At 35.5% G+C, this 17926-nt stretch overlaps 1 protein-coding gene across 10 annotated transcripts in view; it reads right to left on the bottom strand.

Annotated features, from left to right (window-relative positions):
• Positions 1-1778: 1778 nt before the first annotated feature.
• The window catches only part of DLG1 (discs large MAGUK scaffold protein 1), a 252742-nt gene continuing 236594 nt past the window's right edge, over positions 1779-17926 (bottom strand). For all 10 annotated transcript variants that reach the window (XM_034999873.1, XM_034999872.1, XM_034999871.1 and 7 more), the window contains 3 exons: positions 13617-13726; positions 4725-4816; positions 1779-3601 (listed from right to left, as the gene is read on the bottom strand). In XM_034999873.1, coding sequence (XP_034855764.1) covers positions 3495-3601; positions 4725-4816; positions 13617-13726 — 309 coding nt within the window. In that variant the 3' untranslated portion in view covers positions 1779-3494. The remainder of the gene's footprint in view (positions 3602-4724; positions 4817-13616; positions 13727-17926) is intronic.

Genomic DNA, 17926 nt, shown 5'->3' with positions numbered 1-17926 from the left:
CAAGGTTAGTTACATAACCAGTAAGTGGTGGAGCTAGTATTTAAGCCCTCTGATTTCAAAGCCTACATTCTTCACATTATAGTACTCCACTGCCAAAGCCGATGGGAGCTATACTGTGCAATTCTGGAGGAAGATAAATGGAATCTTTGACATTGGACTAAAACACCAGAAAATCTAAACTTAGGTCAGAAAAGTGACATTTGTTGTTTTTCCCTGATATCTTTCATATTCAAGCACCTCAATAAAATCTCTTAAGTTTATGGGTATTTACTTTCTTTTAATCAGTAATGCAAAGCTTGAGGGACTGAATAACCCACTAAATTCAGCTTACACCATGGGAAGAAAAGGAACTGGATGGTAGAAAAACCACTGTCCTAGGAACCAGGAATCAAAGGTTCTAATCCTGGCTCTGTTCCTGATTTGCAGTGTAACTTTGGTTAAGGCATGGGGATCTCTGGACTTGTTTTACCACATGTAAATTAAGAGTATTCAAGACAGAATTTTGGAAAGTAAACTGTTTACTCTAATACTTTAGAAAACAAATTTTTTCTCATGAGTAAAGCCCCCAAATTGCCATCTTGGAATTTAAATACTATGTAGTGGGTTACCAGGTGTTTGTGAGAGTCTGTTCTGCAAGCTTGCTTCCATCATTTTTGAAGAGCCCTGGGAAGATGTGGAATAGAAAAGCAACCAGAAACGTGTAGTCACATTTAAGAGGCATTTTAGTTTTTGCCAACTTAAAAAATATTAAGAATATTAAAATATGAATATCTCATAAAAGAGTTGAAATATTATCATTCTCTCTGTATCAGACTAATGGATTTTCCTAATAAACACTGTTCCATTTTTGGTTCTTTTTTTTCCCCCCCGCCTTCCCATTTTTGGTTCCAAAGAAGTTTTTTGTTACTGTGATGGTGCTAGGCTGATTTGTTTCCCAGAAACATGTTTTTCAGCTGTGACAGGAAGTGACTTGTTCTGTGGGTCTGTCCTTACTGTGTGACTCGGGGCAAGGACTTTCATCTAAGTCTGTCTCTGTAAAGGGGCACTAACATAACATAATTTAAGTCATAGTGCCTTACATAGTAGGGGCTGAGAAAAACAAGGCAGCATAATATACTAGAAAGAACATGGGGCAGAAAGACTTGGACACAAACCAAGCACTGCCGCTTACTAGCTAAGTCATCTTGGGCAAATGATTTCATTTAAGCCTTACAGCGGGGCTAATAATTCTTAAATTCTTATTTTTTAAAATTAAATGATAATATACTAAAGTGGCTGTTACACAGAAGTACTAAGCAATTAGTACTTTTATTAATAATTCTATACAATCTAGAAAGCTGCACAAAAGTTATTTTCTTACAAAAACATCACTTAACAAGGACATCCAAAAGCAATGTAATACACATTGTAACAGATAAATGGCATCATTTTTATAATCTCTTGCTATTTTAGAACATGTGACCAGTAAATACTTCAAAATGGCTTATACTGGGGTCTTGCTGTAGAGTGATTTCTGGGACTCTTGAGATTATTTTACAATAATTTTCTTCTAGTTGTTTTAGGTTTGGTAACAACCTACTATAATTATTGTTATAGCCATAGTATATATTTCAATGTGTTAACATGAACTCAATTCCAAAACCTACAGAAGAAAATTTGATTAGGTTCCCTAATGGCCCATGAGTCCAGTTTATAAATTACATGATGCTCCAAGTTGTTTCAAGAAAATATTTGCTTGTAAACAATATTTTCTTTCAGAATTCAAGACACATTTAACATACGGATTTTACAACAAAGTTTATTAGCTGTTCTCCTCTTTCTCATAAATGGAATGGATAATGTTGATAATCCTTTACAAACCAGTACTCATTTAAGAAACTATAATGAGGAGGCTGTGAAAAACACGTATTTAATAAACAACTCCAAAAAAGCAAAGGGAAGCCAAACAGTATTATTAAAAGACCAGAGAAGTTGATTTCTGAAATCATATCTACCTTTCACTAAAATTTCTTAAAATTGCTCACCATGAAGATCTGTGCGACTCTAGTGCACAGCAGCTACGAGAGGTGAAAAGTGTGCAGTCTGAGGGGAAAACACACACGAGGCTTTTGCTTATTTGCCTAGTAGTGAAAGGAGAACTGGAAGGAGAGGCAGAAGACCAAATCCAAACCCAATGACAAGAACAACAGTAACAAAAAACCCCAAAACAGAACCAGGAAACATTTGAAAACTTTTGTAGAAAAGAGGAGAACATGCCTATACTTCTGTATGTAATCTAATTTCCCTAAAGGTTTCTTTCCACAACCACCATACCCCCTTTTTCAGTTCACATGATTAAGGAAGATAAAGTCTAATCAATTAATATTTAATTTAAAAACCAAACAAAAAGTTAAGAGTAGGTGGCAAAAGAAAAAATATATTTTAAATATATATATATGTTTGTGTGTGTGTGCAACTATGTAAAGAAAATAATTCCCATAGTTACAGTTTAAAGAAAGTTTTATATATATTTATATATATATATATTTTATTATAACAAAATAGGCAGTTACTGTGGGTAAAATATTCATTAAAATCTGATCCCTAAGAATACATTTAAAGTTTTAGACTATGAACTGGACTCCTTTTCCATTGCCATAATGATTACTACATCACCACTGTAATGTCTGTTCTGTCTGTATTTATGTCTATGAAGTTTCCTCAACCTTATATGTAAAAGGTGAGCTCCCCTAGCACCTAAACATGGCCTCAATTCAGAGAATGTGATGATCATTATGTATGAACTTTTTTAAGACACTATAAACAGTGCTGCACAAGATTAAAAACATTTTTAACACTGCTATTCCTAGCAAATGTGTTGAGAAAAAAACCCTCAAACAATAAAAGACATGAAGAACTCTTATGAAAAATGAATATCCCTTGTGAAATTATGAAAGTTAATGCAGACATTAATTTTGAAATTAAAAAACATATTTTCCTTATTTGTCTATAATTAAATATTTGCTTTGATAACACAAGTCAATTGAGAAAAGGACTTGAGAGTTAATATATTGGCCAAACCATGCTATTAAAGTTAAGCGTGCACTGTTGCTCAAAGTTTACTAAATCACTGATTAACACTTTTCTTTCATTTATACTGAAATTTGAAAAGAATGTATATAAAGCTTTTCTGAAAATCTCTTAAAGTTACTTTCCCTTAAACATTAAGGAATTTTGCCACAATTTCCCAGTCTCCCCAAATCCTTAATAGCTGGTCAGGCCATTCCATCTTCAGTTCTGAAAAATGGCCACAAACCAACAGTGACATAAAATAATACAGATGCTACAACTTTAAGGAGACCCTAGATGTCAAAACTAAGCACAACTTGTAGACCATGATGAGTGGGATATGACTCAACGTGGAAGGTGTATTGTAGACAGACTCCAAAAGGAAAGGGCAAAGAAGTGTCAGAGAAAATGGACTGTGGAAAAGAGAAACAGAGAAACATCAGTCCTCATAACTTTTCTTTTGCTGGAACCCAGATGTAAGGACCAGACTGTTCTTCTATGATCTGCTTCACTTGGTTATAAATGTCTTCCAGCGTATCTCCCTGTATAATAGCTGTAATAACAGAAACAAAATTAGAAACCTCCATTAATTATCTATCTTTACCATAACAATTACTGGTGAAATAGAAGCTAAATCTTAGAACTAGTTACTCATCCAGCAAGAGACCATTTATGTATTGTTTGCTTAGTAATAGCCACTCATTTCATTAATTTTCCTACTTGAAAAATATAAGAATTTTTATTTTAAATACTCATCAAAAAGTGAGATTTGGTGATTTTTACTTAGTTTTGTATATTTGGTAGATACACACTGAAGTACTTAAGAGGCAAAAGGGCATCTGCTGGCAACTTACTCTTAAATGTTTCAGAAAAAAACGAAATGTGGTAAAATGTTAACATTTAGAAAATATGGGTGAAAAGTGTATGAGAATTGCTGGTACTACTCTTTTTTTTTTTTAAGATTTTATTTATTTGACAGAGAGAGACACAGCGAGAGAGGGAACACAAGCAGGGAGAGCGGGAGAGGGAGAAGCAGGCTTCCCGCAGAGCAGGGAGCCCGATGCGGGGCTCGATCCCAGGATCCTGGGATCATGACCTGAGCCGAAGGCAGACGCTTAACGACTGAGCCACCCAGGCACCCTGCTGGTACTACTCTTGTGAATGTTCTGTAAGTCTGAAATTATTAAAAAAAAAAAAAAAAAAAAAAAAAAAAAAAAAAAAAAAAAAAAAAAGCAAGCACATGGGTTACAACACCATGGCATTTGATGTACTTAGGGTGAACACCTGAAGAATAATTTAAAGGACAAAATGAATGAGAGATTATTTGGGAATTGCTATGCACTCATTTTCTTTAAACAAATAATATATTAAAATGGATCAAAATTTATAAAGCATAAGATCAGAAAAGTCATTTTCACAGAAGAAATCAAGTCTGAATCTATTTTTCTCCAGTCTAGTATGTCCTAATGAACCACTTAAGAAACACTATCTTTTAAGATTCCTCATCACCACTGCCTAGGTTAGATGAATTATTCTGAAAACCACAATATTAATTACATAGTATTAATACATAGTATCAATCAGAGTAATTAATTACTGGTAGATGTGGGCATAGTTCAAAGTTCAATGGCTCCAAATCAAAATTCTGTCAGGGCACTGACACACATGATGCCAACCTGTGAAATGTTCAGTAAATTCTTGTTCCAGTTTCATGGCTCTCTCAAATGTCTTTCTGGCTTGTTCTTCTGTTAGACGCTTATTCATTTCCCTATGCAAATAAATTTAGAAATTAGCAATCAGTACATTATAATACTTTTTAAAAAAAAGATGACAAAGGAGAAGAGACACATAAAACATAAAATCATGGAAAGTTGAGTTCTGTTGAGAATATGAATGTCACTAAAAATTAGATTCAGTCACTAAGTATATTAAGCTTTATGCTCCGATTGACAGAGGGTTTCAATACATTTTTGCATTCGCTCAAGGCAGCCAAAAAAACTAAGCATTAATTTGGTATTTTTCACTTTGATGAAAATTTCATATTAAGATATAGCTTAGAGATCGATCTACCAATTTATGGATAACAAAGATAACACATAAACATATCAAACAGCACCATGAGAAGGTAATCAACAAAATATAGTCTGGGGAGAACTCTGTAGAAGAAATGACGTGGTTTCTTTAACAACAACAAAAAAAGAGCTATGGAGGGAGAATCTATAGATTAAAAGAATTAACAACCAATTGTCACAAACAGATCTTATTTGGAACTTGATTCAAGCAAATAAATTGAAAAAAAAAAAAAGCAAAAGGAAAACTGATGAGACAATCAGGAAAATATGAACTATCTGATGATATAAAATCATTTTAAGTGTGACATCAGAGAGATGTTTTCTAGTAACGTAATTCTTATCTTTCAAATATATACTGCAATATATGGATGAAATCATGTAACATCTGGGGCTTGTTTCAAAATAATCTGGTGTGGATGGGTAGGGGGATGGATGAAACAAGACTGGTCATAGCTGAGAATTATTGCTGCAGCTGGATGATGGGTATATGAGAGTTTGTTCCCAACTTAAAGGGAAAGCTTCCAATATTTCTTCATTAAATATGACATCTGCTTTGATATTTTATAAGTGACCTTTACTGGATTAAGGAAATGCCCTCCTATTCAGTTTGCAGAATGTTTTTTGTCATGAATGGATGTTTATTTTATTAAATGCTTTTTCTGCATTTATTAAAATGATCATATGCTTTTACTCCTAAAGTCTCTTAATGTGGCACACTTACATGGATTTTAAGATTCATTAAAAATTGTGAAAAAATATACATAACATATAAGTTACCATTTTAACCATTTTTAAGTGTACAGTTTGTTGGCATTAGTATCTTCACATTGTTGTGCAACCATTACCACCACCCAACCCTACGACTGTTTTCGTTTGGTAAAACCAAAACTCTATTCCTATTAAAAATAACTCCCCTTTGTCATCTCTCCTCAGCCCCCGCTACCCACCATTATTATACTTTGTCTCTATGATTTTGACCACTCTGAGTACCTCGTAAAAGTGGAACATACAGTATTTGTCTCTTTGTGACTGGCTTATTCCACTGAGCATAATGCCTGCAAGGATCATTCATGAACATACTGCAGAATTTCCTTCCTTTGTATAACTGTGCCATATTTTGCTTATCCATGCATTCACTGATAGACACTTAGGTTTCTTCCACATTTTAGTTATTGGGAATAATGCTACCATAAACATGAATGTACAAGTATCTCTTCAAAAAAGCAGCATATACCTAGAAGTGGAATTGCTGGATCATATAGTAACTCTATGTATCTTTTCATGTGCTTATTGGCTGTATCTTCTTTGGAGGAATGTCTATTCAAATCCTTTCCCCATTCTTGAATTGAGTTGTCTTCTTGTTGTTTTAGGAGTTCTCTAAATATTCTGGATATTAATCCCTTATTAGATATGATTTGCAAATATTTTTCCCATTCTGTGGATTGCCCTTTTACTCTGTAGACAGTCTTTCGATATACAAAACCTTATTTTATTATTTTTTAAAGATTTTAAGTAATTTCTACACCCAACGTGGGGCTTGAACTTACAACCCCGAGATCAAAAGTCCCAGGCTTCACCGACTGAGTCACCCAAGGGCCCCTGATATACAAAAGTTTAAAATATGGGGCGCCAGGCTGGCTCAGTCAGTTAAGCATCTGCCTTCGGCTCAAGTCATGATCCCAGAGGCCTGGGATCGAGTCCTGTGTTGGGCTCCCTGTTCAGCCGGGAGTCTGCTTCTCCTTCCTCTGCTCTGCTTGTGCTCTCTCTCAAAAAAAATCTTAAAAAAAAAAAAAAAAAGTCATGGAATCTAATCTTTGTTGTTGTTACCTCTGCCTTTGGTGTCATATCCAATAAACCAATGCCAAATCCAATGTTGTAAAGCTTTTGTCCTATGTTTTCTTCTAAGAGTTTTGTTGTCTTACATTTAGGTCCTTGATTCATTTTGAGTTAATTTCTGTATATGGTGTTAAGAGTCCAACTTAATTATTTTACACGTAGATACACAGTTTTCCCAGCACCATTTGTTGAAAAGACTGTCCTTTCCCCCACCGAATGGTTTCGTATCCTTGTTAAAAATAAAAAATCATGTATGTAACAGTTTACTTGTGACCTCTCTATTCTACTTCATTGGTGTTTTAAATTTTTTTCATCATGGTAAGTGTACTGTTTAATCCCCATCCCTTATTTCTTCCATCCCACTACCTACCTCCCCTCTGATAATCATCAGTTTGTTCTCTGTAGTTAAGTCTGTTTCTTGGTTTGTCTCTTTTTCCTTTATTTCTTAAATTCCACATGAGTGAGATCATATGCTCTTTGTCTTTCTGACTGACTTATTTTGCTCAGCATATCTCCAGCTCTATCCATGTTATTGCAAATGACAAGATTTTCTTTTTTATTGCTGAATCGTATATATTCCATTGTATATACATACTACCTCTTTATCCATTCATCTATCAGTGGACACTTGGGCTGGTTTGGCTACCGTAAATAATGCCGCAATAAATATAGGGGTGCATGTATCCCTTTGAGTTAGTGTTTTTTTTAAAGATTTTATTTATTTGTCAGAGAGACAGAGGGAGCACAAGCGGGGGGCGGGGGAGCTGCAGGAAGAGGGAGAAGCAGGCTCCCCGCTGAGCAAGGAGCCCAATGCAGAACTCAGTCCCAATCTGGACCTGAGCCAAAGGCAGACGCTTAACCGACTGAGCCACCCAGGTGTCCCTGAGTTAGTGTTTTTGTATTTTTGGATAAATACCCAGTAGTGGTGATTCCTGAATCACAGGGTTGTTCTATTTTTAATTTTTTTAAAAAGATTTTATTTATTTATTTGAGAGAGAATGAGATAGAGAGAGAGAGCATGAGGGGGGAGGGTCAGAGGGAGAAGCAGACTCCCTGCTGAGCAAGGAGCCCGATGCAGGACTCGATCCTGGGACTCCAGGATCATGACCTGAGCCGAAGGCAGTCGCTTAACCAACTGAGCCACCCAGGCGGCCTACTTTTAATTTTTTTGAGGAACCTCCAAACTGTCTTCCACAATGCCTGTACCACTTTGCATTCCCACCAATAGTGCATGAGGGTTCCTTTTTCTCCATATCCTTGGCAACACTTGTTTTTTGTTTTTGATTTTAGCCATTCTGACAGGTGTGAGGTGATATCTCATTATAGTTTTGTATTCCACTGGTCTTATATATCTGTCTTATGCCAATACTACAGTTTTGGTTACTGTAGCTTTGTAGTGAATTATGAAATTAGGAACCCTGAGTCTTCCAGTTTTTTTTTCTTTTAAAATATTGTTTTGGCTATTTGGGGGTCCCTTGAGATTCCATATGAATTTTAGTATGGGTTTTTCTATTTCTGCAAACAATATTATTGGGATTTTGACAAACACTGCATTGAATTTGTAGATCACTTTGGGTAGTACAGACATTTTAACAACCTTAAGTCTCCTAAATCCATGAACATGAAAAGTGTTTCCATTTATTTTATCTCCTTTATTTTCTTTCAGCCATGCTTTGTAGTTTTCACTGTACAAATCTTTCATCTCCCTGATTAAATTAATTCTTAAGTATTTTATTCTTTTTGATGCTATTGTAAATGGAATTCCTTTTCAGATTGTTCACTGTCCGTGTATGGAAATGCAATTTTTTTGTTGACTCTATATGCTGCTACTTTGCTGAATTTATTTATTACTTCTAAGAGTTTTTACGTGCAGTCCTTAGGGTTTGCTATAGATAAGATCATATCGTCTGCAAACAAATTTTATTTCTTCCCTTCCAATTTGGATGCCTTTTACTTTTCTTGCCTAATTCCTCTGGCTAGTATTTCCACTACCTGTGTTGAATAGAAGTGGTAAAAGCAGGGATCCTTGCCTTGTTCCTGATCTTAGAGGAACAGCTTTCAGTCTTTCACCTTTGAGTATGATGTTTGCTGTGTGTTTTTCATACATGGCTTTATCATATTGGAGTAGCTTCCTTCTATTCCTTTTTTATTAAGTGTTTTTAAATCATGAAAGGGTGCTGTTAAATGTCTTTTTAAAAAAGGTAATCTCTATGGCCAATGTGAGGCTCAAACTCACGACCCTGAGATCAAGAGTCACATGCTCTACTGGACTGAGCCATTCAGGTGCCCCTGTCAAAAGCTTTTTCTGCACTGATTTGTGTTTTTTCCTTCATTCTGTTGATACAGTATATTATGTTGATTAATTTTCATATGTCAAACCATCCTTGTATTCCAGGAATAAAACCACCTGGTCATGGTGTGTAATCCTCTTAATGTGTTGGTGAGTTCTGTTTGCTAGAATTTTGTTGAGGATTTTTGCTATGGACTGAAGGTGGGGAGATGGGTAGCTGCTATCAGGCTAAAAGCTGAAATTAACCAAAATTAACCATTCAAACCTTCCCCTGGAAGATGCAAGCCTTAAGTAGACTCCTGAGTTCCAAAGTAGTTACTTCTGACAGATTCTGTTAAGTCCAATTGTCTAGGTGGGGACATGGATTCCTGGTGCTTCTTACTCCTTCTTTTCTCTAGCTCTACCACTGATTAATTTTTACATGTTTAACCTTGCATTCTTTTTTCTTTTAAAGATTTTATTTAATTTATTTGACAGAGAGAGAGACAGTGAGAAAAGGAACACAAGCAGGGGAGAAGCAGGCTTCCCGTGGAGAGGGAGCCTGACACGGGGCTCTATCCCAGGACCCTGGGATCATGACCTGAGCCGAAGGCAGATGCTTAACGACTGAGCCACCCAGGCGCCCCCAACCTTGCATTCTTGAATAAACCCAACTTGGTTGTTTATCTTATTTAAAAAAATTAATTGTTGACCTCAATTTATTTGTATTTTGATAAGGATTTTTGCATCTATATTTGTGTTAGGACTGGCTTACCATTTTCATTTCCTATGAGGTCTCAGTCAGGTTTTGGTATTAAATTAATGTCCATAAACTTAGTTGAAGAATTTGTGTAAGATTTGTATTATTTAGCTTTTGTTTATATTTATATTTATTTATATCATATATTATGTATATTATTTATTTATATTTATATCATATTTTGTTTATATTTATTATTTAGCTTTTGTTTATATTATTTAGCTTTTCTGAAAAAGAATTTTTTTTAAGTATAACTTTCAAACATAGAAGAGGAATATCGTAAATATACAGCTGGATGAATTTTAACCAACTTAAACTTACCTGTGTACCATCTAGAACCTAGATCAAGATCTAGAACATTTCACCAGTAACCCCAGAATCTGGGTGTGCTCATTCCAGTCACCTACCTACCTTTAAAGAGTAACCTCCATTTGACTTCTGTAAGGAATGATTACACTGGAATCATAGAATATGTATAAAGGGATCCTAGACTATATATACTTTTAGGTCTGGATTTTTTACTCAAATTATGTTTGTGAGATTCTTCTATACTTTTGTGTGTAGTTGGAGATGGCTCATTCTCATTATTGTAGAATATTTCATTGTGTAAGTATGTCATAATTTATTTATTCACTGATGGACATTTGGATAGTGTTTTTTGGTTATTTTGAACAGTACTTCTGTCAGCAATATAGTACATGTCTTTGGTGAACATATGTAAACATTTCTGTTGAGTACATATCTAGAAATGAGACTTCTGGATCTTTAGTTATGTGTTGGTTCAGTTTTAGGAGATACTTATATAAACAGTTTACCAGTGTTGGTGTACCAATTTATACTCCCATCAGTGTTATGAATTTCAGTTGTTCCATGTCCTTGCTAACAACTGATATTTTCTTTTTCATTTTAGCTATTTTTGGACATTAGGGTTTTTTGTGTTTTTGTTTTTTAAGTAGGCTCCACGTCCAAAGTGGGGCTTGAAGTCACGACCCTGAGATCAAGTGTCACATGCTCTACTGACTGAGCCAGCCAGAAGCCCCGACATTATAGTTTTAACTTGTGTTTCCATGTTTGAGTACCCTCTCATATGTTTATTCACTATTTGGATATCTCCTTTCATAAACGGTCTAAGTCCTTTGCTCATTTTTCTATTGGGTTGCCTGTGTTAACCTTTTTAAGGTCTATCTGATGTGCGGTGATATCCCATTTTCATTCCTGATATTATTTATGCCTTCTGTATTTTCTTTTCTTGATCTAATTGTATACAGTATTTTTAAAGAAAACATTTTTTATTTTATTTTATTTTATTTATTTATTTTTTTTTAAAAGATTTTATTTATTTATTTGAGAGGGAGAGACTGAGAGAGAGAGCACACGAGAGGGGTTAGGATCAGAGGGAGAAGCAGACTCCCTGCCGAGCAGGGAGCCCGATGCGGGACTCGATCCTGGGACTCCAGGATCATGACCTGAGCTGAAGGCAGTCGCCTAACCAACTGAGCCACCCAGGCGCCCAGAAAACATTTTTTATTTTGTTGATCCTAACATGTTTGTTTTCTCTTTCGTTGTATTTCTACTTTCTGAGTTTCACTGACTGGTCTTTTTCTAATTTCTCAAGACCTTAGACTGCTAAAATTTATTTGACTTCCTACATTCTTTCCTAATATTTAAGGCTGTGGATTTTCCATCACCAAGGCTACTATACTCCAAATTCATTTACTTACAATTTTGTTACCATTTAGTTCAAAACATTTATTAACTTATGCTGTGATTTCTTCTTTGACCCATCCAGAAGTAAAATGCTTAATTTCCAAATACATGGGAATTTTCTAGTGATCTTTTATTGATTTCTACTTTAATTTCACCATGATCAGAGAATATTTGTTTTATTAATCACTGAAATTTATGGCTTAGCATATAATTAGTTTTGATAATTGTTCTATGTGCATTTGAAATTAACATGTAAATTTTGCAGATGTTGAATGCAGTGTTTTTTACATATGTTAGTTAGGTAAGGTTTTTACTTGGTGTTCCATATCCATACTGATTTTTTGTTTTCTTATTCTAGTATTTCCTGATCTGTTAAGCTCTCCCACTGTGATTCTGGAATTATTTTTTTCCTGTATAATTATCAATTTATGCTTTACATATTTTGAGACTGTATTATAAGTACAAATGTATAAATATATCATCCTGATCGAATGAACCTTTCTTTCATTTTTATGAAATGTCCATTTTTATGGCTAGTAATAATTTTTTGCCTTTAGATATACTTTGATAGCAATATAAACAAACTTATTTTTGGTTAATGTTTGTACAGTGTATCTTTTTTCTAGACTCTCACTTTCAGCTTTTCCATAGCCTAATATTTAAGGTGTGTCTTATGAAAGCAACATATAGTTGATGGGTATCGTAACACACTACTCCAAAATATGGCACTTTGGCATACTGAATATTTTAAGCTGAAGGAATTTGCAAAATGGCAGGTATATGAATGACCTTTCCTGAGGCAGGTCAAAGATCCTCATGTGAGAGGTGACATTCCTATATCTGGAGGAAGCAAACATCCTTATCTCCAAAGATGGAGGGACACTGAGAAGAATTTGAACTAACAGGCCTTGCTAAGTTTCCCTAGTTTGCTACTCTTAGCTTATATTCTTTGGTACTATCATTATTTTCCTGTGACTATCCATTGGTCACGAAACCTAGTATAAAAATGTTCAAGTTTAACTGTTTTTTGGGGTCTTCATTTCTTTATGAATGCTCCCACGTCACACAAAACTTGAATTAAATAAATTTGTATGTTAATCTGTATTTTGTTACAGAGGTCCAAGTGAAAACCTAGTAGAGAGAAAAGAATTTTTCCCTCTCCTACAAAAGCAACATCTAGTTTATTTTTTCTTCAACTATTCTGACAACCCTTGTCTTTTAATCAGACCATTTAGTCTAGTATTTAGTTAATGAAATATTTGGGTTCATTTAAACCATCTTACTATCTGTATCCTTTTGGTCCCATCTGTTCTATGTTTCTATTTGCTCTTCTTTTAGTTTTTTTTTTTTTTTTTAAGATTTTATTTATTTATTTGAGAGAGAGAATGAGATAGAGAGCATGAGAGGGGATAGGGTCAGAGGGAGAAGCAGACTCCCTGCCGAGCAGGGAGCCTGATGCGGGACTCGATCCCGGGACTCCAGGATCATGACCTGAGCCGAAGGCAGTCGCTTAACCAACTGAGTCACCCAGGCGCCCCAGCTCTTCTTTTAGTTTTTATTTAAATTTGATTTTTGCTCTCTATTAGTAAGTAGTTATACATTATTTTATTCTTTTAGTGGTTACCCAGAGCTACACTGCTCCCATTCAGTAATTAGTAGCCACATGTGACTACTTAGACTTAAAATTCTAATACATATTACCTTATACACTTTAGTATATTAATGTTGATGATGATGATTGCTAGTATCACAGAATGCTTATTTAATCCTCACAATAACCCTATGAAGTGAGTATACGATTACTATCTCCATTTTACAGATAAGGGAACTGAGATGCAGGGAAGGTAAGTAAACTATCCAATCTAATAAGTGACAGAGACTGGATTTGTACTTAGAGGCGTGTGCCTTAGGCATTTATACTTACATGATATTTTCCATGGATTTGGGTTTAATAAAAATGGAGATTGGGTAAAGTTGTGCAATCTGTAATCTCTTTATGGCATTTCCAGACACATCGAGGATACAGTGTTTGCCCTAAAATAGAGGAAATAAAGAAGAAAAACAAGTGAACCAAGTATTTTCAATTATATCAAAGGTACATTTCCTACAGATACAATATCTGGATTACGATATGTTTGGATCCTCTTCACTTTAAGCAAACTTGTCATTTCTGTTAGCAAATTTCAGAGGGGAAATGAAGACAATGAATAATGACTATGAATAATTAATTTCCATTTTCAAATATTGCATTTAAAAAGGAATGAAAATACAGTTCCCTTACTCCTAGCTTTCACAGACCAGTCTCAAAATGGCAACCAATATGGGGCTCCTAACTTTTATTTTGCCAAGAAAAACAACCGCCCTAAGGTACCATCTTACCATAATTATCATTTCATAAAAGAATATACAATCAACAAGAAGGTAAAAAAGGACTAAAATGAAGGAGAATCTTTAAAACTGAATAAATTTAAAATTTATAAAACCTCATTACCACTAATCTATTTCTCATTTTATTGGGGACTAGCAAAAACTATCACAAACTGGCAATTGGGAATCCCACTTCCAGATTTAAGACATTTTTCTGACGTGCTTATATTCACTTACAAAGGCCATTTGGATTTTTATCTTTATGAAAAGTGTTTCCATGTTAAATAGGGTAATAATCATAACTTATCAAACATTTTATTATAACATATTTTAAATCAGGTACTGCCTCATAATGTATTTTTAAAGAAAGATTTATTTTAGAGAGAGAGAGCACGTGTGAGCAGGGGGAGGGGCAGAGGGAGAGAGAGAATCCTCAAGCTGACTCCCCACTCAGTGCGGAGCCCGATGCAGGGATTGATCCCCAGACCCTGAGATCATGACCTGAGCCAAAATCAAGAGTTGACGGCTTAACCAGCTGAGCCACCCAGGTGCCCCTGATAATGCATTTTGTAATCCAAGGGCTTAAGTATATTTCAATGAACAATTTCAATTTAGTAGGAGTATTTATTTATTTATAGATTTTATTTATTATTTTACAGAGAGAGTGAGAGCAAGGCGGGAGGGGAAGAGGGAGAGAGAATCTCAAGCAGACTCCCTGCTGAGCACGGAGGCCAAAGCAGGGCTTGATCTCACAACCCTGAGATCATGACCTGAGCTGAAATGAAGAGTTGGACACCCAACTGACTGAACCACCCAGGTGCCCCACGAGCACTACATCTTAATTTTATATACTGCTAACCTTACTCTAGTTTTTTAAAGTATCTTTCATTTTATAATGGTATTTATTTTATTTTTTTAAAGATTTTATTTATTTTGACAGAAAGAGTACAGGCAGGGGGAGCAGCAGGCAGAGGGAAAGGGAGAAGCAGGCTCCCTGCTCATCAGGGAGCCCTATGTGGGGCTCGATCCCAGGACCCTGGGATCATGACCTGAGCCGAAGGCAGATGCTTAACTGTCTTAGCCACCCAGGCGCCCCTATAATGGTCTTTAGTTTTATAATGAATTTATAATTTATTTTACAAAATAATTTTATGATATTTTGTGATAGATTTTGTATGGTTTCCCAGGTATATATACTATTATCTGAAATAGAGATAGTTTTACTTTTCCCCTCAATTTTTATGCCTCTAATTGATTTCTCTTGCCTTAACAGCACTGACTAATGCCTCAAGTACAATGAATACCTTGAGTAGAATGTTGAATAGCAATAGAGATAATGGACATCCTTGCCTTGTTCCTCAATAATGGAATTGCTTCATGTTTCTCCTATTAAGGATTCCATTCATCCATCTCAATCTCTCTTTTTCCTTTTTAAAAATATAACACCAATCTCTGTATTTTTGAGTTTTTCTCCTCCCAGGAAGGGTATTGAATTCTACCAAAAGCTTTTTAGGCATCTATGGATATATGATTTTTTTCTTTAGATTGTGGAAGATTACATTAATTAATTTCCTAACTTTGAGCTGACCTTAAATTCCTTTAATCCCATTTGGTCATAGTGTATTGTTTTTGCAATATGGTATTGGATTCTGTTTACTAAAAATATTTAACATTTTTGCATTAATATTTGTAAATGATATTGGTCTATGATTTTTCCTGTCTCCAGCAGGCTTAGATATCAATATTATACTTGCTTCATAAAAAGAATGCTCTTGAACGGTATATGGGGGTTTTAGAACAATCTAACCTTTGAGATTTGGTAGAATTTCCCTGAGAAGCCATCTGAGTCTGGTGCTCTTTGTGGGGTAGTTCCTTGATACCTTGCTCTATTTCTTCTAAAGAGATTTTCCATTTCTAATAGGTCAATTTCGGTAAACCACATTTTTCTAAAAAATTACCCATCACAACCAAGTTTTAAAAAATTTATTTATAGAAAGATATAGTCTTTTATGATTTCATAATATTTCAACGGTATGTCCCCTTGTCATTTCTATTATTTGCGATTTTTCCTTTTTAAAGAAAATCAGGTCAGTTCATGGTTTGTCTATTGTGTTAATTTTTTCTAGACCTTCTATTTTTCTATGTTCTACCTCAAATTCTTTAAAAAACCATTTTATTAACTATATTTATTGTAAAAAGTATATGTGAGTTGACAAAACATTTAAGTAGTTCATCAAGGATAAAGTTAAAGTTGTAAGTTCTCTTTCCCCTCAAAGCACCAAGAGGATTGTCAGTTTTTATTTTAAACAGCTTGATTAAGGTATAACTGACATACAATCAACTGCATGTATTTAAAGTATACAATTTAAAAAAAAATTAAAAAAGATTTTATTTATCTGTTTGAGAGAGAGAGCACGAATGGGATGGTGGGTAGAGGGAGAAGCAGACTCCCTGAGCAGGGAGCCCCAGATCATGACCTGAGCAGAAGGCAGACTTTTTTTTTTTTTAATTTTTTAAATTTTTAAAAAAGATTTTTATTTTATTTGAGAGAGAGAATGAGAGAGAGCGAGCACATGAGAGGGGGGAGGGTCAGAGGGAGAAGCAGACTCCCTGCCGAGCATGGACCCCGATGTGGGACTCGATCCAGGGACTCCAAGATCATGACCTGAGCTGAAGGCAGTCGCTTAACCAACTGAGCCACCCAGGCGCCCTGAAGGTAGACTCTTAACCAAGCCACCCAGGTGCCCCTAAAGTACACAATTTAAGTTTTGACATGTGTATATACCCTGAAATCATCATCAAAATCAAAATAATAAACATATTAGTCATCCTCAAAAGTTTCCTCATGCCTCTTTGAAACTTCTCCCTCTAGTCCTTTCCCACGCAACCACTGGTCTCCCGTTATTATAGTATCTTTGTATGGACCTATGCTTTCTTTTTTCTTGGGTAAATATCCAGAAATGGATCATACGCTAGGCAACTGTTTTTCTTAAATCTCATTCATTCATTCAGAGAGCGCCTGCACACATGGGGCATGGCAGGTAGGTAGGGGAGGGGCGGAAGGAGAAGGAGACAGAATCTTAAGCAGGCTCCATGCCCAGTGTTAGTCCGATGCCAGGCTCAGTCTTATAACTCTGAGATCATGACCCGAGCTGAAATCAAGATTTGGATGAGTAACTGACTGAGCCACCCAGGCACCCCCAAACTGTTTTTCAAAGTGGTTGTATCATTTTATATTCTCACTTAGTAGAGTTGGGACCAAAAGGATACAGATAGTAAGACGGTTCTTTTATGGATTGTGCTTTTGGTATACTATCTTAGAAATCTTTGCCAAACCCAAAGTTATGAAGATTTTTCTATGTTTTCTTCTACAGAGTTTTTAGTTTTAGGCTTTACATTTCTGATCTATTTTTAAATATTTTTAAAAGAATTTATTTATTCATGAGAGAGAGAGAGAGAGAGAGAGGCAGAGAGAGAAGCAGTCTCCCCAAGGAGCAGGGAGCCCGACACGGGACTCGATCCCAGGATCCTGGGATCATGACCTGAGCTGAAGGCAGACGCTTAACCATCTGAGCCACCCAGGCGCCCTATTTTTAGTTAACTTTTGTATATGATGTGCGGCATGGCTAGTCAATCGTTCTAGCACCATCTGTTGAAAAAACTTTTTCTTTTTAAAAGATTTTATTTATTTGACAGAGTGCGTGAGAGAGCACAAGCACGGGGAGCAGCAGAGAGAGAGGGAGAAAGTCTTTCCTGCTAAGCAGGGAGCCCGATGCAGGGCTCGATCCCAGGATCCTGAGATCATGACCCGAGCCAAAAGCAGATGCTTAACCAGCTGAGCCACCCAGGCACCGCAGGACTATCCCT

Source organism: Mirounga leonina, unplaced genomic scaffold (genome assembly GCF_011800145.1).
Source record: "Mirounga leonina isolate KUSES-001 unplaced genomic scaffold, KU_Mleo_1.0 Mir_115, whole genome shotgun sequence".
In the NCBI taxonomy this organism is placed as follows: Eukaryota; Metazoa; Chordata; class Mammalia; order Carnivora; family Phocidae; genus Mirounga; species Mirounga leonina.
The sequence above is the reverse complement of the archived record's forward strand: the minus strand, read 5'-3'. Positions and strand labels throughout refer to the sequence as shown.